The 22,410-nt window shown below is 37.0% G+C and overlaps 1 protein-coding gene across 7 annotated transcripts in view; it reads right to left on the bottom strand.

Moving 5' to 3' along the window:
- The window catches only part of SHISAL1 (shisa like 1), an 81,059-nt gene that overhangs the window by 25,340 nt on the left and 33,309 nt on the right, over positions 1 to 22,410 (bottom strand). For 4 of the 7 annotated variants that reach the window (XR_004406140.2, XR_004406141.2, XM_032986349.2 and 1 more), the window contains exons 2-4: positions 17,796 to 17,894; positions 9,926 to 10,139; positions 1,793 to 2,116 (exon numbers count right to left, since the gene is read on the bottom strand). Coding sequence is in view for 3 of the 7 variants with exons in the window: in XM_032986349.2 (XP_032842240.1) it covers positions 1,793 to 2,116; positions 9,926 to 10,139; positions 17,796 to 17,862 (605 nt within the window). In the remaining 4 variants the exon portion in view is untranslated. Of the gene's footprint in view, positions 1 to 104; positions 135 to 1,792; positions 2,117 to 9,925; positions 10,140 to 17,795; positions 17,895 to 22,410 lie in introns of all 7 variants that reach the window. The other 3 variants (XR_004406139.2, XR_004406138.2, XM_032986347.2) reach the window with 1 other exon arrangement.

Genomic DNA, 22,410 nt, shown 5'->3' with positions numbered 1-22,410 from the left:
GGAACACAGACGGTTCATTGGGGAAGGGGTAAGGGTTACTGGAGTGACTTATCAATGCTCATCTCCTGCAAATGCAGGAAAAGGAGCATATGGTATATGCTCACCTGATCCTAACATACATTCCCCGCTTAATGCTTCAAAAAAACCCGAAGAAACAGAACAACAAAAGTCAGTAGCGGAAAGTGACCAAGAATCCTTCAAGAATTATTAAATAGTTCCCTTTAATTTGCAATGGTATGGCAGAATTGACAAATGGTATAACCAGGCTAATATATTTTTTAATATCTATTTATCTATCTATAGATATCTATCTTTATGCAATGATTATGTTTTTATATATACACACAAGTGCACACACACATGTATTACGCTAGAATACAAATGCTGGTCTTAACCTGTATGGCAATTCCAACTGCAGACTGGGAAATCAATGTGCAAAAAAGCTGAAGGAATTAGAAGGAAAAAGGAAAGCGGAAGAAGCAGTGAAAAGAAGAGTGCTTGCAAATAAGCACAATCAGCTCTCTTATCTTAAATAGCACTGATAGACTCTTCTGTTTGGACAAGGCCTGCTACAATGGTCCTTAAGTCGGATCTGCACTGGATACATCCCGTACTGGCTACAATGCCAAATGACTTCCTTTTTCACTGATCCTTGTGTCTAACAATCATTACCTTTTCTGTCATGAAACATCTTCAAGCATATTTGCTCTAGATTTACACTTAAAATCAAAGGGCAATTTATGAAATAAAAGACCTACTGCTATCATCACCCCATCTGCAACACAGTGCTACCCAAAAGCTTTTAGACCAAGATCAACCTTGTGGCTTTACATGCTCTACAGCTTCAGAAACTGCTGTCACCTTTCTCACCCTACTCATTCTTAGATCACTTTACTTTGCAAAACTCAGCATTCAGCCTTCTGGAAGACTCCTAAAATACACTGGTGACTCTGTGCCCTTTCTGCCCCCTTCCAGATCTTTATGATCTCTTGCCAAGAAAAGAAGTCCCTGCATTTCTTGACACCTTATTCAGAGCATCATTTTATTCAGCTCTCTTCCTTTGCTTCTGTTTTCTTCGGTAAAACCAGTCCAAAATCATTCAATGTAATTTTGTTCCATGGCTATCAGTATTTAGGTTTCTTCTATTTATATTGCACGTTCCGTCTGCTCCTGAAGTATCTGTCTCTCATTTGGTCTGGGTTTTTCAGGTTTTTTTGTTTTGGTTTTGTAGCATTTAACTTAACAGTAGCCTAGTTGTGTCACTGTCAAATGAGATCAAGCTATGCCTTTTTGGCTATCCATATAAAAAAAAACTAACCTGGTTTTTATGTTGTTTCTGTCTCATGCCACAAATAATGTGGATCTCTGACATTTCACATTGAAGCTATTTCAGTGTTGCTATTTATATAATCTTTTAAAATCAGACCAACAGATACATAGGTACACACAGCAATTACTCTTTGACACCATATTAAAATTAATTTTATAATGGTCAATGTAGAACAAAGAATTGTAGTTTCTTTGTAGCACAGAGTAGTAAAACTATTTAGCACTGAAAAATGGCAGCACTTATTTCTCTGAGAACAGTATTAAAAGATGACTTAATATATTCCAGAGTAAGAAATCACTCCTAAGCAGTAATTCTGTAAGATAGCTCATGATAAGAATAATTATGTGCTAGAAATGGTGCTGTTCAGCCTGAGTTTGTAGGCACTGCCAAATACAGGTGATTGTTCACACTACAAAACAACAGAGTCAAAAAATGTATCACAGTATGGCTTAACTTACTTACCAGGCAGATGTACTCTGAAAAGACATCAGGGGTGGGCTTAAAGCATCTCCTTTTAACGTATGTACTGTCTGTGATGTCTGAGGCTGTGGCTGAGTTTGAGGCTGTGTCTCTGGCTGAGGCTGTGTCTGTACTTGGCTTGGATCCTGAGCAGGGTTAATCCATCGGCTCTGTCCCTGTGTCATCCACTTTCCCTGGATTCCCCACCGTGCCAGGTAAAATTTGCAAATATCATAGTTCATTGAAGAGTAATATAAAAGGTCCAGTACCAGCAAGATCACCACAAAAAAGCCATAGATCCACACTCCTAACAGTGCACTGTAGTTGCTATGAAAGAAAAAAAGAGAGCAAAAATTATCTCACACATCAGTAATGGTCATTGTATTAATGAATGTTGTTTGTCTCATTAATTATATAATATATAGGTGGATGGAACAAAAATTTTGTTCTAAAGCGTATGTCCTTAAAAACTATTTATTATTTCAAACTAAATGCTGATATATGCATGACATGGGAGAATTTAAAAAACTAAGCCCCCCTGTCTTACAAACATTTTTGTTCCTCCCTCTCATCCATGTATTTATATCAGCACATAAATTTGACATACAATTAGCTTCAATGCTTTAATTGAGATCACTGATATGTACATGGTTGATGGGTCATATGTCTTATTCTGCAAATTCTCACTCCCAGACAGTCACCCTACTGAAAGTGACAGGGCATTTATGAGAGTGAGGGTTAACCATGTGAAAAGATACTGTAATACTTGAGACTGAGGAGTGTCTATACTATTGAAAACATTCACTGCTGACATGCATTATAAACCACTTGTCTTAAAACATGTTTAATGTGCTTGGATTTGCTCTGAATTTAGTAATTAATTATTGTTGGATACCGAAGACACTAGTAGAAGTATAAACTTTCAAGAGCAACTGCTAAAGATCCCTTAGTTTGATGGTAATAAATTTAGGAAGGAAGAACATTGACAAAATCATATTGTTCAATGGATTCCACAGCGAGGAAAATATGTACTGTGTTTGTATGTATATATTGGTGTCGTTATAATGTGTGTATATATAGGTAAAGGCCATGAAAATTATCATCTGCTGACATGGTGCATGGAGCTGTAAAGCTTTGACAGGTGACTAAGGGTATTAAAAGAATGGGGGGGTGGGAGGGGGGAAGAAAGAAGAAAAAGTAAAAGGGGTCAAGAATTTGGAGAGCAAAAAGGGAAAGATGTGCTAAAGCTCTGTTGGAGCTTCAATATTATTAAAAGAAAAATGACTGTCTGATGTAAATGCAGTTTGGATTGGAAACTGTGTGAGTGGGGAGGATGAGGTCAGAACAGAGAAGGAAAGAAATGGGTAAAAATGAGATTGTTAGGTGTACAGTGAAGAAGGCTAATCTAGACCTGTGAGCTAATGTGGAAGTTTGTGTACCAGAGACTGCAAAAACAAGAGCAAGCAGAAGGGATACTAGCAAAAAATGTCATTAGGAAGACAGTCTTGGAGAAGTAACAGGTGGGCAACCGACATCTATGTGAATCTGAACTTACATAAATAAAATTAAACACACACTCAACCATGCCCTCTTTCACAGACATTCAGAGAAACTTTGAGGGAACTAGAGTTTATCAGAACATTGATCAAAACAGAAGGGTTGTGAGAAGAACAAAGGCTGAGAAGACATATTATAGATGCAAGCCAAAAAGATATTTTGACATTTTAAAAACATGTCCCAAGCCTTTTCAGATCTAAAACGTTTAAAGTCTCTGCTTTGAACTTTCACGCTCATTTAAAACTCCTCTATGACTCTTTCATTTTATATTTAAAAAAAAATCAGAATCTTAAACTAGAAATCAGATAAGGAATCAGAATTTTTATTTCTGTGTTGCTGCCTGTCAGCACTTAAGGAGACTGATCCTCCTCTCCAGGGAACGCTCTTTTCACTACACAGATATAACATGCTTAGATTAAATGAGGTTCCATAGCAAAAAACTGTAAGTAACTAGAGGAAGGTCAGAGCTGCTAATGGGTCTCTTCCTATGTAACTTTAGGGTTATGCAAGCCCAGGTTTTAAAAAAAAATTTAGAAAATTACCAGTAGGATCAGAAGTAGACAAAATATGGTGCTTCTTCCCTTAGCTCAAGAGTCTTTGCCTCTACTAAAGACTTACACATGCACGCCTAACTTCACACAACAGTGAGTAGAGCTTTGTAATGCATTAAAATCTTTGCAGTCCAGGAACTTGAAAGTATAACAGGATCTGGTTAATCCAGGCTTCTCAGCAGTGCTACTCTTAACTTGCAGTGGATTTATTCATATTGGGGTAAACTCTTCTATTTTCTGCTAATATAAATAAAAGTGAAGTGAAGGCTGGAGAAGTCAAGAAGAAATCTACTGTAACAAATACTGTTCTTTTTCATCACTAATGCCAATAGGATCCATTTTACAAATAGGTGAGCTGTATTTAATCCATAGTAGGAATGGAAATACTAGAAAACATGTTATTTTTGTCTTGGCAACAATGTGAGAGGCAGGGACGCTTCTTACAGTTAAAAAGAATCTGTTTGTATTTTAGTTATTTAGTTTCACTCATCAAAATTATAGTTAGCAAAAATTAGAGCTATTTTGAGTGTTACAATTTAAAGCAACAATTTATTAATAATGCCATATGTGAGTTACCCATCTGCTCCTTCTAAATAACATCTGTTTCTCACAAGTACAAAAGTGAAAGGTTCCTCTATTTTAATTAACAGACAGTGGGACAACAGCACTATCAAAAGGGCCTTGTGAAAAATCGCAAGCAAAATTAGTAAGTGGTATGTTTTGTACACAGAAGGAAATTCCATACTTAATTGTTTTCTGTTTATCAAACTATTAAGATGGTAGAAAATATTAGTTTTGCTGATGGCTACTAATTACAGTAAAAATTAAAACTTTCCTACATATTAAGATGTCTTACTTAGAAAATAAACAAACTTACTCTGAATAACAGTAAGGCCAGAGACACAGAAAAGAACTGGGAGTGAAAAAACTCCCAGGACTTGCTCTCATTTCATTGAACTGAATGATTTAATTGTAAAAGCAACTTCATCTTGCAATCTGATTTTCCTGTACTTTTGTGCAGATTCATAGAATAGTTTGGGTTGGAAGGGAGGAGTTTCATTTCAATTAAAGTATGAACAGATCCCAAATTTACCGAGATTGAAATTATAGGGTTTGTTCCTTCACAGGGACAATCAAGTATAATAAATTACTTTCTGGAAAGCTTGCCCTGCCCTGCTAGTGCTCCTGCCCTTCCCAGTCAGTGATTTTGGAGGTTTATGGTTAGGTTCAATGCAAGGTTTAGCAATATAACACTGAAAATTATTTCAACAGCTATGTTGCCCAGTCCTCTGCTGCTGCTGGCACACAAATACAAAAGTTAAACCTGCAGTAAAAGTTACGAGACAATTTCCTTTTAGCTTCTCCGTGAAAGAGGGTAAGTCATGAACCTACCAGCAAAATCTTAGCAGCTAATTATTTTAAGATACTTCATCTTTTATAGAAATATGATGTATACATGGTATAACCTAGAGCTCATTTGTGTAAATGGAGAGATTTGCTCTGACTTCAGGGAGCCCTGAATTGTGCTCTCTCAGAACAATAAATACTTTTACCATCCATTTCCTATTCCCTCTACCAAATCCTGCTTAGATTTCTCATTCCTACACACAAATGAAAAGACAGGTTCTTCTATTATTATTCTTACCCATGTGATTCTTTCCATCTAATTCATTAACTTTTTGAGACAGATGACAAGCAGGTTAGGACCAGGCTATGTTTTTTTTAGAAGAGTTTGTTGGCTTTTATGTGCAGCACATGAACAGAAAATAATTCGTTTTGAAATTCAGGCTTAAAGAAACAACAAATCAAAACAACCGTGAGCAGAATTCTATAGCTGCAGAGTTTAAAAGTGGGCAGATGGCCATGGAAACTGTTTCTTCCCCTATTCTCCTTAAACAGGGCTGCTACTTGCAATAGTAACACTTTTTAAGTGTTGTCCCAAGGAAATGCAAGCTTATAAACTAGCAAATGCCTTAGTACATCTAACAGTAAGGAATTCCGTCCAGTTTATGCCTGTACACTTTAAATGCCATTTTTTTTTCCTATTTTGTTTTTACTACTATCTCAAGGCCTTTGCCCAATCCTGTGTTTTCCTGTAGAACCTGTTACTGTAGTACCTATGAGGTCTTCCCAGCTAAATTATATCTTTTTGCAAAAGTTGGTAGTAGAATTGATTTTTTTCTTTTTTTCTTTTTTTTTTTTTTTTCTTTCTTCTAAAGATGACTTTCAGAGAGATATTTAAGCAAATGCCAGTTCTGCAGGGGACATGCTGTACATGGAGAAAGACAGTGCTATTCTATCCTCACATGGCTCTCAGTGCAATGTAGTATAGTGTGCAAAAGCCATTCGACCCTGAAAAACTGGAATAAGAGATAAGGAAAAACATGGATGCATTACAGACTGACTTAACGCTGTTCCAGTATCAGATTAAGGACCCCTAGCATAGTAGTACTGCTGATAATCCACCAAAACATGCATAATAGAAAATCTGAGAGTATAAATACTAGATTCAAGCAAAAAATATTTTTAAAAATAGTTAAACTACTTATTAGACAAAGTTTTATGGAAAAGTACTTTGGATGGTAGAACATTTCTTGTCTGTTAGACATCACTGGTATTTCTATATTTAATAGTATATGAATTGTTCACATTCAAAAATATTATGGACTGATTCATCTGCATGATTGCAAAGACACAATAGTCCAGTATTCTACACTTATAAAAACATAGAAATCTTTTGTTATAGTAATGGAAAGAATGTAAATAAACCTGGCTGTAGTTATACTTTGAGTAGAAGGCAAACATGTTTTTTCAGCTGTGCCACGACAAAGAAGTTACAAGTCACTTCATTAATTTTTCCCTCAACTGTATTATAAAACAAGAAATTTGTTTTGATGATCACAAGAATGGCTAAGGGGAAAAATAAACCAAATAATAATACTGAAATAAACCAAATAATAATATTGAGTCACTCTTCCCTGAAAACTATAATCCTTTTTTTCAGTTCATTGCTATTCCCATACCCTAAATCATTCTCCACAGACACAGTACAATAAGTTTCATCAGAATTTTTTTCAGTGGTGTGTGAAATTAGATCTAAACAAAGAGCTGACTTTGTTACTGTAAAGTGAACCCTGGATGTATTAGAATCCAAATAAAGTTAAATTACTGTATGTTAAATAAAGTTTGAGCATATTAAGTAAGATGCTTTTTACAATGTTTTTAATGTAGGCATCTAGCCTTCACTTCTTTCTGTCCCTCCACAGCCTACTAAAATTATCAGGAAGTTTTCTACCAATCTCAGTGAGCACAGGGTGAGGAGATGTCTCTTCCTCTGCCTCACTAGATTGGTGGAGTTTTACATAGAGTTATGGTCTCTTAATTTTCCTGGCCCTGACTGATTTATCAGAAGTGATGTTTAGGGAAGTTACAAAAAGGCAATACTGGTTCTATTCTTGCACTTCTCTAAGGTACGTTTCAAGAAGCTTTTTTATTGTCTTTGCAAAAGATCAGCACCTAGCTAACACCCATGGGAAATTCTGGACTGAAGACATATAGGGTAAATATTCTGCAGGTGGTTCTCAACCATGAATCTTACAAGACTACAGAGGTAGGTATTTCTCCATCACAACTGAACGAGGTGACTTTAAAAAAAAAAAAAAAATCACTAAGTGAAAACTAGTATAATACTCTATGCTCTAAGTATTTTAATTAAAATAAATGCTGTAGTTCAAAGAATATAAAATTCCCTTTCTCCTATTGAGTAACCTCTCACACACAACAGCCCTGTAATATGAACAGCCTGCATTTATTTCTTTGGGTGTGCGTGCATGTGTGTGTACATGCAGATGTAAGCAGGCATGCAAACAGAGAATGCAGAAGGCAGAGAAATGTTCTACATCCCAGGGCACGTTTTGCAGTCAGACTGTACCTGCTGCGTGTACCTCTGTACCGGACTGTACCTCTGTGCACGTCTGCTTCGGAAAGTGCCCGATTGCCCTGTCCCTTACAGGTTGTTGGTAAAAGGAGGAACAGGAGGGCCTTACCTTAGTAAGCTCTGGCCATGGCTACATGGAGTATCTGCTGAGTCACTGGAAAAAGCCTGAAGCATTGGCTTTCTACTTGGCTGAACTACAACTGGCCCAAAACATCTCAAACTCTGTGATGGAGATGCCTGTTAGGCAGACTTGGTTGCTCAGCAGTGTTGGTGCAGGGTTTGCAGAACAGTAAGGAAAGAAATAAAACAAATTTGCTGTGTGCAAGACGAAGAACTGGAAAAAAGTGGAGGCAATAGACACACTACTGCATTCTTGAGACTCTCTTTATCACTGTGAAGCAGTTTCTGGCTCTGTCTGTGACTATGCACGTAGCCCTTCTGTCCTGAGAGTCCTGTGAGGACCTCTCTGCAGGCAGGCATCCGATTGCTGCTGTGGTAGCATGCTCATCCCAGCAAACAAGGGGAGAGCACATCCACGGAGTGTATGTAGAGTGTGCGTTGCATGGGGGCACTGGGGCACACCGTGGTGTAATCTCCACCAGTTGCCTGGAGGTATGTATGTTGTCAGAGCTGGGTGTCCCTGGGTGAGGGTGCTACCAGTTTCTAGATTGTCCAGACTGCACAAAAGGTGGAGAAAATGGATGGTCTTTAATGAGCCTGCTAGATTTCAAGTGTCTCCCCTGTCTTCTGTGTGATATGCTCTCATGATGTTCCCAGATGTACTACAAGGCCAGGGCAAGGAAATTTTACCTCAAGGACATAGCTGCACATACAGTAACAAGACAGTACAGATGCACATTGATTTAAAGGTATCTTATATGGGTAGAGTCTATTTTTGTCTCTTTTTACATTACACAGTACACAGAATTCTTGACAGTGGGTGATTGTTACTAACACCTGTGAAGTTAGAGTATGCAGCTTCTACATCCATGCAAGATTCAAACTTCTCTAGGCAGAGCTGTATGAGGAGTGGTTGTTAAGGAAGACAGCAGTTTGCTGACTGGGTGAGCTGGCTGCTGCTGGACGCAGCTGCACACAGCCAGTTAAAAGAGCCGACATCAGTATTCCAGCACCATCGCCTCCCAGCAGCCTTGCACCTGCTTCCATAGGATTGAATGGCAACACACCCAGTGACTTTTACACCACAGAATAAAACACTAAAATCCTTGTTGTAAACAAAAATCAATAGACTGGAATTCCAGTTGTTTTTAATCTGCCCCTTCCTTGCTCTGGAGGGGCTGGATACCAGAATAAAATGGTAGGGGAAAGCAGACATATCAGAATTTGACCTTGGAGGTTTACATCAGCTGAAAGTTGCTCTGCATCAAGACAAATCAGAGCAGATTAATGTGGCCAGAATGTCAAATACTAAATAGGAGACAGACCACAAGTGTAGATTTTGGCATCACAAATAGGTAATCAGTAACAAAGATCTATTTGCTACGTACTGATTCTTGACAAAAAAAGTTACTGACATTTACCTTAGAGGATGGGCCATGGCAATACATGGAAGTATTGCAGGCAACGGGCAAGAAGACCACACAATTTTGGTACATAAGCAAATATGTTCTGCTCCTCAAGGTCAGTGATTACAAGAGATTTATATTCAAAACATCAGTGATTCAAAACAGTGCATTTGGATTGATATGGAAAATGTCAACTCACTCCCTCTCTCCCCTACAGAGAGCTTTAGGGTTTATTTTTACTGATATACATTTAAACACAGTTTGGATCAGACTGGGGCCAGGGGAGAGACTTTTGTACCTTTTATATGTAACTTTATATTTGTTACATTTATATGCAACTTATATATATATGCTCTCCTAGCAATGTTTATAGCCTATGTCAAAGCAAAGAAAGCAAAGACAAAATATCCTTTCTTTTAGGAGTTCTGTAGCAGAAAAAACCTTTTAGTAATGTTTCTCTGTGCGTGCAATTATTCTAATTGCTTCCATCATTAAGTACACCTCAGACTATGTTATTAGACCAATAACAGTTTGGTGAAGAGTACTTTAAAACTCATTTACTTACTTATGCATATATCCATCTGCGTTCCCTGTTAAGTTCATCTGCATAACAGTCTGAAATTCTGTCTCATTGCAGCAGTATTTAAATACTGTGTTGTTATGGTGACAGCAGAAGATGTAAGATTTATTGTCAGAAAGACGGGGGCAGTGAAAACCAAAGTGGTAGCGACCTTTGTAGTCTGTATATGGCTCGCAGACCCGAAAATGTGCGGACAACACTGTAAAACAAAGAACAATATTGGCTTTGTGAGTCATTTGTGTTATCTGTATGTTACAAACTATATTTTTTCATTGGTTAGGCTTAAACAATTGTTTGATTTCAGAAACACATGAATATTTCAGAACTTTCAACATTGTAACATTTAGTAAAAAAAGCTTAAAATATTTAGCCTCTTATTGTATTTTGACTTTTATTGTTACTTTTCTGATTACTATTATTTCTGTTATGGAAGAAATGCCCTCCATGCCAAGAAGCACAAAAATATTTCGAAACATTTTCATACTGCTGTTCTAAATATATGGATATCTACAAACACCCAACAATGTTCATGTTTGATTCTCCTGGGATGACTTCATAAAAACAAAAAGTCTATGTAAAAACTGCATTAAAAGTTTGATGATACTTGATTTATAATCACTGTTCTTGACAGAAAATGTCTTCTCTACTGTAAAGGTCATTCTTTGATAAAGATGATTCTGCCAGAAACAGTAATTGCAAAACAGTGTAACAGATCTGAACAACTCTGAATTTGCAAATAGCTAGGACTAATAGACAGACAGATATTCCTGGGAGTTCTTACATTTCTCCTTTATTAAATTATCTAGTAAAATATTTATTACATCCCTCAGGGCATTTTTTACAGGAACATGTCACACTGATTTCACCATCACTTTTCCTGGAATAAAAAAAGTAAAGAAAAAGATATGCTCTCCATATATATTATTTGAATGCAGACTTGAGGCTGATTGTTGTGTGGTGACAGACACACTGTGGTCACATCCACATGACAAGACTGTGGGAAGATGCAAACTCTCTGACCATGCTGTAAGCCTACTGGTTGCAAACAGCTCTGAACTGGAAACTGTGCAATCGTCTTAGCTTCCCTGAGCTAATCAACCATGTAGAGTCACAGGATACAGATCCCTTCCAGCATGGTCATAAGCAACCACATGCGACTGCCTGGTTGATCTGAAAAGTCTTGTAAGAGACAATATTTGGTTCCACATACTGCCAATATTTTAATTGATTTACAGTCTGTGTTATGGTAGGCCTTACGGCATCATTTAAAATTACATATACCATACAGACCCCCCCCAAAGGCCTTACACTCTAAGGAAAGTGAAATGTAGAAGTCAAGAGTCTGAATATTCTTAGCAGTGAAATTTTTTTACTCCTATTAGAGAACAGAGGCACAGCCATGTCACGGGTAGCTGCACTTCATAAGGTTACACCAATTAATAAAGGATATTCACTGACTGACAGAATTAACCTCTTGTACTGGGAAGCCCAGAACTGGACACAGTGCTCCAGGTGTGGCCTCACTAGTGCTGAGCAGAGGGGGAGGATCGTGTTTCTCAACCTGCTGGCAGCACTCCTACTAAAGGAGCCAAAGAGACAAAGAGCTTTCCAGTCAGCTGGCCCCAAGCATAGACTGGTGCCTGAGGTTGTTCCTCCCCAGGAAGGTGCAGGACTTGGCACTTTGCCCTGTTGAAGCTCATGAAGTTCCTGTCAGCCCATTTCTCCAGGCTGTCCGGGTCCCCCTGGATAGCAGCACAAACCTATGCCTTGTCAGCTACTCCTCCCACTTCTGTATCAACAGGAAACTTGCTGAGGTTGCACTCTGTCCCACCATCATTTTAGTTTTAACTACGTATCATTTGGTTTTGGAAGTGTTAGGTCTAGAACATAATGGGAGACATATGGCATGGGAGAACTTCACAAACTAAATAGAACCTTTAACTAAGTATTTGAATTCTAGCATGAACAGGAACTTGATTCAGTTACTTAAATACAGGTCTGCAGTGCCAGCTAAGCCTTTCCTAGGCTCTTCTGTCTGGTCTCCAGCTTTCAGCAGAGGAGGTGGAGGTCTCTTGTTGGTCTGGTGCATACATGAATGACCTGGGGTAAATCAAATGGCATTAGATGCACATGGCTAGGCACCTATAAAGGCCCCTAAGTGTTTTCTAAATGTTTTATATCAGTTTGCAGGCGTGCATTACATGCACTACAATGCATGTCATTCCACCAGTCATCATTACTACGAGAAGTTAACTCCATGACTGATGCCAACAAACAGAAAATGAGTCTTATTATTGGACCTAATAAATGCAAGTGAAGGCATAGCCTTCATATTATAGCACTGCACTTCCAATAGTGATGTTTATCCATGGTATTTTTATTTACAGTATCCAGCAGAAGAGCACCTATCTAATCCTTCTCTGATAAATGGCCAGGTTCAGATGCTTCAAAGGAAGATACAGATGTGCTATATCAAAAAAGCTGTGCTCTAGTAAGAAAAATGTCTTTCCATTCTTCTCCTTTAGGGGTTGCTTATGTCCTGAACATTTGCGTTTGGATTTTTTCTCCCCAACTTGTCCAGTGTTCTCCCTGTCCAGCTGAAGGATAACTTTCACTGAAACTAAAGATTTCTTATCAAAATTACAGTTTAATATTAGATGGTTTACTACTTCAGTTGCAGACTTAGAGAAAATATAACTGATCTGAACTGATGAGTTTGACAGTTTTCACTTTTTAGTCATCTTGTCATATTCCTTCTTAGTTGGAATATCTGCACTTTGATTATATCAGCTGCTCCTAGGAAACAAATTTTTCTTCTTTACTACCTGTAAAGCCTCACAGTGCAACACAAATTTTGTTTATTATACATTATCAACAGAATCGTATTTTTTTTCAAAATGCAGGTATAACGTCATTTATGCCTAAAGATATATTAGCTTATTTTTCCTTTTAGAAGTTACATTATTACAACTACTTACACGTTAGTAATTTTTGATGCCTCCAGTATACATGGTTGTTTCAATTTTAAGACATTTTCATAGATGATATTTATTGCTAGAACTAGCTTTGCAAATAACAGGATAGCAAAACTGTCATTTTTCATATGTTATTACTACAACTTAGATTAGGTAAATTACATCTGTGTTAGGCCACCAAAACTGAATAGCAGCCCTGCAAGATTATACGTGACTTGTACATGCATCTAGTACATAAGAATTAAAACTAGTTCTTTATGTTTCATAAGCAATCAAATACTTCCATGCTTCTGAAATTACTCAGTGCTCTGAGACACTGCATTTTGAGAATGCATTGGAGGGCTACAGGACCATAAGAAGTTTAGCTGTCTTGTCACTGCGAAGAGGTTTACTTAACAGCACATATGAAAGCATCCCCTGACCCATAGATGGGTCTTCTGCCCATTTTAAAAGGAAAACAAATGCCAAATTTATTTTGGGGATGAAACCTGGGGAAAGGAGAACTACAGAATGGAGAATGAATATAACATCAAGTCAGAGGAGTGATGCCTCTAATAAAATGTAGTCCTGAGCAAACCCTTAAATAGTAAAATGTATGTCAGTGATTAAAATAAATGCACAAATAAGAGCATAACATGATGGCTGAATTACAGTCTGCATTTGGTAGTCTGTATGTGGCCGGTTAACCCTGGTAGGCAGCTCAGCACCACACAGCTGCTTGCTCACTCCCCCTCCCAGTGAGATGGGCGAGAGAATCAGAAAGGCAAAGCAAGAAAATTCATGGGTCAAGATACAAACCGCTTAATAAATGAGTAAGAAAAAAACCCAACAACAACAAAAACAACCCACAAGTGATGCTAAAGCAATTGCTCACTACCAGCAGACTGATGCCCAGCCAGACTCCAAGAAATTTTTGGATAAACTCCTACCCCAGTTTTCTTGCTGAGCATGCTGTTATACGGTACAGAATATCACTCTGGCCAGTTTGGGTCAGCTGTGCCAGCTGTGTCCCCTGCCAGGCTCTCGCCCACCCCAGCCTCCTCACTGCAGTGCGCAATGAGAAACAGAAGCGGCCTTGATTCTGTGTAAGGGCTGTTCAGAAATAGCTAAAATACTGGTGTTTTACCAACACTGTTCTGGTCGCCAATCTAAAAGACAGCACCATATGGGATGCTGTGAAGAAAATTAATCCCGTCCCAGCCAGACCTAGTGCATATTGAAAAAACTTTGCCAATTTATTGTAATCTGTGTGACTGTACTTGCTGTCTTTGCTTCTCCAAGAATCAGAGATCTAATAGACAGAGTTGTAATTACCTTTTGTCTTTTTCCTGAAAATAACTTTGCTTAAATCCTGAGGATTAAAGAGCCTTATTTCTACAGAAATACTTCAGATAAAAGTATTGTACCTGAAAGGCTCTTAAGTTTTCTGTTGCAAAGATGACAGCTGTTTCTGAAGTGGAGTTGCATGTGCAAATTCTCATACTATTTTTGAAAAGTATTATTGAACAGGTAAGTGATATAGATGCTCCTATCGCTGTTCCTACTAATTTTGAGAGGAGAATAGTCTCTCATGCTTCAAATGACTGATCTAAGCCCATTTTAAGATTACTCTACTCTATGTTAAAAAGTAAGCAGCCAGTGTACATCAAACTGTTACTTCCCTCTCTGTTCACAGTTAGAGATCTGTGTAATGCTGATTAAATTTTTAATTTAGCTACTAAATTTTTAAAGCTCAGTGGCTTTCAGAATGGCTGGTCTTTATAAGTTTTCCACCTGGACCCACAGAAATATTCACATATATGCATTTTATTTAGCACAATGCCAATCATTTGAGATCATCTGATAATTCTGCTATATGGACTTTCATTTCCTACTTCAAAGAAAAAATACTGTAATGTGCAAATAATATTTCAGTTTTTGCTTGTTAATATAAGCCTTGCTATCATCTCTGATTTTATAAACGTATTTCAATCCATTAAATGAATGCAAGTATCAACACTACTGCAAAGCAAATCTAAGAGTTAGTGGTCAGAAAGGGTATGCTTCGGGCATAACTGTATGCTGCTCCCTCCTTTATTATGCATTTCTTGTGTGACTAGTACAACTAGTGAGTGGTCACAAATCCTAAAATTGCATGCTATTATGATCTCAATAGCACTGAAATAAAATCAGTCTCAAGTTTCAGTATTCTCAATCCAATTTCATCATTTTTTTAAATGAAGCCATAGCGTACCTATTCCTAACTGAAGCCTTTCTTTCCAGTGTTACTTGTCCCTGCCCTGAGAGCATTTTGCCTACGTTAGGCAACTGCATCTCCTTCCTACCTGCACAGCTACAGCTGCCAAACTTCATCCTCTTTCTGAGCCTCGACCTTGGTATCTGACCACACCTCTGCTGTGCTGCCACTGTTGATGCTTCTCTTGTTTTCTGACACAACGAAGACCAGGCTCTGAGAACAGCCGCTCTGGGAACTTTTCTGTTATTTGTACCCTCACTTTCATTCTGCCTGTGGAGCCAATGAAAGTTACACTTCCAGTTGTTAAGTGCAGTTTTCAACCATGCATACAGATTTCAGAAATTTACTACTATGATTGTGAATCTCAGTATATCAAAGACTTGGAAGTAAAGCATGATCTTAGAGGTAGAAGTCTGTAAATCTAGGGAATTCAAAAGGAGTCTTGCCATTAGAGTTTCATTCCAGCTCAGTTTAAAAATAATGTTCATATCATTCCAATAAAAGCAGCATCCTTTTTTTTCCCCCCCTTGTCATTCTCACTGCATAAAGCCAGTAGTTTTCCTTTATGGAAGCTGATCTGTTTTGGACAAGAAAAATTTACATTCAGGCTAGCTGCAAAATAATAAATAAAAAATTTCATCCTGTAAAATGTGTGTGAGTTAGCAATGACCTAAACCCACTCCTACAGATCTCAGTAGTAAAATTCCCCAAGGAACAGAGTTAGGCTGGCATGAAAGGCTTGTGATGATTTCAAATTAAGTCTGTACGCTACGTGCTAATAATGGATGTCAGATAATAAAATACTAATAGCCAAGAAGCAACAAGAAGATATGGTATACATTTACAAGGACAATAGCTTGTGATGTTAATAGATAAAATACTTAAGAATTAAATGCTATATGTAATTAGTTTCAAATAAAATCATTCTACTCTAGAGGCAGTACTTTTAAGAAAAAAAAAAAGTATCAGAACACTGGCTTTATGTCTGGGTTTGAGGGAGTAAGTGTGTATATGTATCAGTGGCTGACTACTTCTAGTTGCACACATGGTGTAATCACAGTGTCCCATTCAACTGGAACATAGATATTTATATCACCTTGAGGAAAATGGCTGGAGAAGTGGGATCTCAGGAGTCCCCTACAAAGAGCTGTAAAGGTATGAAAACAAAAATCAACAGAATAGACTGGAAAAGCTGGAAAATTCTTGTGATGTTTGATCACTGCGATACATTCACTTAAGACTTCTTGAGTAACTGGCTTCACATTCATGCACCAGGGAAATAGCTTTCTGAAATTACTTTAACCTGGAAAACGACAGTGAAGCTGCAACAACCCCTGTGCCTCATTCTAATATACAGGAGGAGGGAAGTTACATAACTAGGGATGCAGCGCCATACGTAGGGATATCAGTGGAAGGACTCTAAAATAAAATAGGTTTTTACAATTAGGCAGAGCAGCAGTCTAGTTGATAACATTGTTAGCAAAAGTACTGTGTCAGTTATCACTAAATAATGAAATGTCATTAGCAAGAATCAACTTGAACAGTCACAAACAAGCAATGAGACTGGGCATGCACTTGAACTAATTGATGAGGATCTAACACCAAGTATTATAAGCATTACGCAGACATAGAAGTAACAACCCTTACTGGAGCACGAGGGTACTTTAAGATATATAATGCCTGGTAAAGTTTTAAGTATGGTGGTTAGGGATGGGATGTAGTAAAAGGGAAAAAAGAGCAGTGATGGAAAAAAAAAATATTTTTGGATTAAAAAGTGCTTCAGGAATGGAGGATAAAAGAAAATTAAAAAATTGTAGGATCAAACATGTTTGGACTAAGAACCATTATAATTATTATTTTAAATATTAATTCATAATTACAGAAAATCTTAATGTCATAACTCCTGAAGAACAAATGCAACTAGCAATCATAGTTCATAGTGCATCATAATAATTTGACTAATTCACAATATAACAGACAGGTTTCTGCACAATCCCCTTCTGTGTGCTACTAGCAAATGTCTAGGGCAGATCCAGCAAGCATCAGGAGAAAAACCTCTGAAACCACTCCCTGGTCCAGTTAATTCTTTAGATTCAGGAAATAACATAATATTGGAATACCGTGACATCATGCATTTTTATTTATATGTGTATATATAAAGACAAATTACATTGCATCTAACATGTATTCTTCTCAAGAACAACTGAAGTTCCAAGTTCAATCCTTCACACACTTACATACTCTTGTGTGCACATATAAAAACACGCAATTGGAACACAACTTGCTCTGCTTCCATCAGATGGTTATTTAGCAAAATGGTTGGATTATACAGTGGTGTAGAATTTCATGTTTTCTTTTACGAGCCAAAAAACTAGCATATCAAAACAGTAGCTTTGTTTCTTTTAAATTTTCAGCTTGCTTTACCACATCAGTGTCCCACCACCTTTTCCTCCCTCAATTGAATTTTCAATTGCATTTCAAATTACAGCTTCTAGTTCTTAAATACAAAGAGGTTTATTTATTTATTATTCAATTATCAATCCATTTGGTCTTGTTTGTTTTGTAGGAACCCAGTATTAAATCACAACTATTTTTTCCCTGTGGCAAGTATCAGTGAAAGATAAATTCAAAGTATAAAAGTTACCTGCTGACAAGAGTAATAGAAGCAGAACCATCAGCACATTCAAGGACTGTTGACCACAACTTGTCATCGTTGGCTTTCATTGGTCCATTAGAGAATTACCTGTTTGACAAGATGCAACATCATGGTTCAGTGTCTGTTTCATCTCATTTTTGTTGTTCAAACTTTTACTTCCCCACAAAGCTTCAGTAAAATTAGATGGTTTCACACAATAAGAAAAAAAATAATACTTTTTTTTCCAGACTTATGTGCAAAATAAATTATCCTCCTTTATAATTTCGTTAAAATTCCTTTCTCATTTCACCATGAATGTATACAGCTATTTACATACTTTTCATTAACCCAGAGTAGAGATGAATCATGTAAAGTCTTTACTGGATATTCACACCTCCCATGTAATCTACATTCAGCAAAACTGTGCTTGTTTTACTGTCACAAGAATGGACTGTTGTATTATGCCTGTAAGGACTAGAAGAATATAAACAATATAAAAATAAACTAGCTGCTTTGAAAGATTGACTTTTTACAATCTGTTTTACCCCATTAGAGGGTGCAGTCGTTCAGAAAGTGGGTCGAGCAACTGAGATGGTTGGAAACATTTCAAAAAATGTCTTTTCATTAGTATCAGAGTAGTTCATGGGACTATTATTTTTTTTTCCTAGAAATGAGGGTGAGATGTGATGCAGTTTGGCTGGAAGTCATCACAAAAAGGCTATCCTAGTTTTCTGCAGAACTGCCCCACAACTGGGTGAGTCCAAATACATCTTATATCCACATTGATTCAATGTCACCAGCTGCACATTCTGCAGCTCTAGCAGAGGCCCTGTCCCAGTGCAAGTATGGTCATCAATATCAGTAGGAACTTCTGTTACCCCACCCTGTTGTCACTGCTAATGCAGACTAAAGCTGGATGTGTAAAGTCTTCAGCATCTTGAACTCGCACTGACATCCGAGAATAACAAAGAGGTAATTTATTGGTTTGTACAACAACACTGGGAGCTTGGGCTATAAACCAGAAAGCCTAGGTGGTGCTACTGAAACCTGGTGGGGCGAGACTAATTCTTGGGTTGTTAAAAAAAAATGCTCTAAGGTGTTCATAAAAGAGAAACTTGGAAAAAATACAAGAAAATGGCAATCTGTAAAAAATTACATAGTTTGTTTCTGACAGCTCAAGAGCAACATGATGCCAAATGCTTATGAAATCAATGCTGTATCATATAAATACCAGGTAGTTTACTAATATGTGTCTACTACAATCTATTGAATTATATTAAAATCCCAAGATAATTGCACCTGCATGTAACAAAAGGGGAGGGAGTGAAAAATCAACATTATTATGAATAACTAAATTCTGAGTAACATATGTGAGCACAGGAGGGGAAACACAGTACTGTCCACAATAGAGTCAAAAGGTTTCTCACTAACAAAAAATGATGTGTCTGGGCACAAGCAGATTCTCTAAGTCGTAATCTTAGCATATGAAAAACAACAGATCAAAAACCTAAAAATCAGTGTAACTTTTGTACAAGAAATCATGGTAGTATCTGCAAACATGATTAACATCCAAACCACTCTATTTGTAGCTTTAAAATAAGTCAGTTCTTCCAAGGGAAAAAACAATTAGAAACCATAACACCATGAGGAAAAAACAAAAGTGCAGAAAACTACGAATGTTAATTAGGAATAAGTCTCTAAGCATCAAACCTGTTTGAAAAAGCCGCTACCTTTTTTCAGAAGGATTATCATATTAATTAAAACATCAAGCAGAATTAAAGTTAGAATTGTATAGAAAAGAATACTGAATATAAGCCAGAGGTTAAGAATGTAGGAGTTTAATCAAGAAAAACAGACACAAAGAACAAGCTATTGCCAATATTGTTAGAAAAAAAAGAAGTAAGATTTTTTTCCTGCGTAAACCAAAGCTGTGGGAATTCTCACAGTGATTTGTTACTAGAGGGAAATCATGGCTTTAGTAACAGTTAATTAAGAAGAGATCAATAAGCACTTCTGTTGTGTGTCTGGGAAGAGACAGGTGTTTGGTATAGTTGAGACTATTAAATATTTCCATATCAAGAATAATTTAGGATGACAGTAATGAGTTGATGCTAAGGTTTGCAATTTGATATTTGCAATTCTGTATAATTTGTATCCAGTTATTTTAGAAGAGCTGGCTGGGGGACATATATACCTTTTTTTCAGTTTGCTGGGAAACTATCAGAGGTTTCAGAGGACCTGAAGAAACCTAAGGACATTTTTAGAAGTAAATGAGATAATCCAGGTAATTACAAGCTTATGAGCGTGATGTGGATCTAGAGAAAATTATTGGAATGGTTAATATAGAATCCAATTAATAAATAAGTGGAGTAATATAATTAATGCATATCACTGTAGGCTTATGATAAAGTAAACTTTATTTCTCTCAGTGTTGTTGTTGATGAAGGTAGCTTAAGGATAGTAATAATATAATAGATTTCTATAAAATAGCTCACTTACTAGCATGGAATTTGACCAGGCAGTGAGAACGATGAAAAAAGACAAAAGAGCAGCATATCAGTTGTGGAAGACTAACTAAGACTGGAGGATACATGGTTTTTGGAAAGTATGGTGTTGCTAGTAATTGAGTACAAACAGCTTTACTGTTAATTTTTTAATCAGTACTGTACATAGAAATCTAGAAGCTTTTCAGGGAGGGGAAGATTTATTCAATTATATCTGATAGAACTGACAATAATGGAATTGGCATGTTAATCCAAGTCTTATGATGCTTGTATTTTATTAAGTGCCAGCTGGGAAGATCAGAGCGAGAGACTACAACACTAAAGCCACATCTCAAAGGACAGGAGAGTGACAAAATCCATGATGTATACACATATACGTATTTGTGATGACAGGGAAATGCTCTGATTTTATAACTACTGCTTCAGTGATCATTCAATGGTCATGAATATGACCAGTTTTAGGAGCACAGAGATACAACTAACCATTCACTACTTGACCATTTTGAAATTATTTTTACATGCTGTTGACTGACTAAAGCAGTCATATTTAGTGCAGTATCATGAGGATGTCTCTGAGCTATTATAGATCAATCAACCAGGGGGAAGGGATGGGCAGAAGAACCAGTGGCACACTAAAAGAAAGTGCCTAGATCGTACAAAGTATTTCCTAGTGCTAGGCCACAGAATAGAGATGATAGAAACGTGGTAATTATGAGTGATCTAGCTAAATAATTTTTTATTCTATTTATTAGTCAACACTTACAGGGCACTTTAAAATTAGAAAATTACATTTGAAGGCAAGAAGAAAGGTAGGTTTGATTGTAGGTTTTTTTTTTTTTTTTTTTTTAATAAAATTTTAATTTCTGGAGGCTACAGATTAGGTTTTCTTTCTGGTTATGTAAATCAGTGATTAGAAGGGTGGTCTAAATGCACCAATTTTAATTTTTAATGCACCATTTTAAGCTTATTTGTGGTCACTGTGAAGGGAAGGAGAATGCCCATCCATTTCAATATCCTTTGAGAGTCCTAGCCTCACACCACCTCCTCCCTTCTGCTAGCAATTACAAGTATTTCTGCAGCTACATCATAAAGTACAGTAAAGAAATAGTTGAAAAATCACAGTTTTAGAGGTTTTTTTTTCACTGTGTTTCAACATGTCTACTACGAAATACAAGAAATGGTCCTTACTCATGTTTTTTAAGTGATTTGCTATCTTTTCACGGAATAAGGATTATGTTAAGAATATTGCTTTCCCTTGCAGAAGATGCAACAATGAATGATTCAAAGAGAGCAACATTCAAAAGAAAGGTGCTGTAATGTTATGATGAAGGAGAACAGACATTAATATGAGACACAGCAAGTGGTGGCTTTTTGTCTCTGCTGATGAAGAACCTACAGTGCACTGTAACTTCTAATCTCACCACCATTACAGAAACTGAATTCATTTGCCTTTAACCTTCCTCCTCACCATGGACTTTAGGTGCGGGGACCAGATAGATGTATCAGATCATTATGCCATATTTTACTTTTTGCTTACACACCATGGCATTATAACTCTTACTCCGCTGCTACATACGCTGCTTTGGTTATCCTTAAGAGTTTTATCTAGCTGTCTTTTCTTGAAGGGAATCAGTGAATCACTGGAAAGAAAAGCTGCCAAGAGACATAACAATTTCATGTGGCAAGATTTTTATGTAGAAATAATTTTCCCCTCACTCTGAAGGAAAAGAAAAGCTATGTTTAGAATAGATGTTTGAAAAACATTGCACATTTTTTTGGTTATTAGAAAGAACAAAAGGAGCTAGCAAGAGATTTTATTAAATACATCAGCACTGCCTCACAAGTTATGTCTCTGTATAGAGTAACAGAAAAGGAGGTGATTCAAGAGATCATCTTTCTGTCACAGGATTAAGAACATCTAAACCATTCTTAGCAAAAGTTCACAGACTCTTGATCACCAGAAGGGTTTTTCAGCCTTCTCAGGCAATTCTCTTCCAGCGTTTCTCTAACCTCATGGCTAGAAAGGTTTTCCTAACCTTTCTAGAAAGGTTGTCTAACTTGCAGCAGCTTTGCTTTGATTTGAGCCCATTCTATCCCCAGTGGAGCTGGAGAGTGATTTA

The sequence above is a fragment of the Tyto alba genome, unplaced genomic scaffold (genome assembly GCF_018691265.1).
Source record: "Tyto alba isolate M040663 unplaced genomic scaffold, T.alba_DEE_v4.0 Super-Scaffold_21, whole genome shotgun sequence".
NCBI lineage: Eukaryota > Metazoa > Chordata > Aves > Strigiformes > Tytonidae > Tyto > Tyto alba.
Note: the sequence above shows the minus strand (reverse complement) of the source record. Positions and strands in the feature narration are given on the sequence as shown.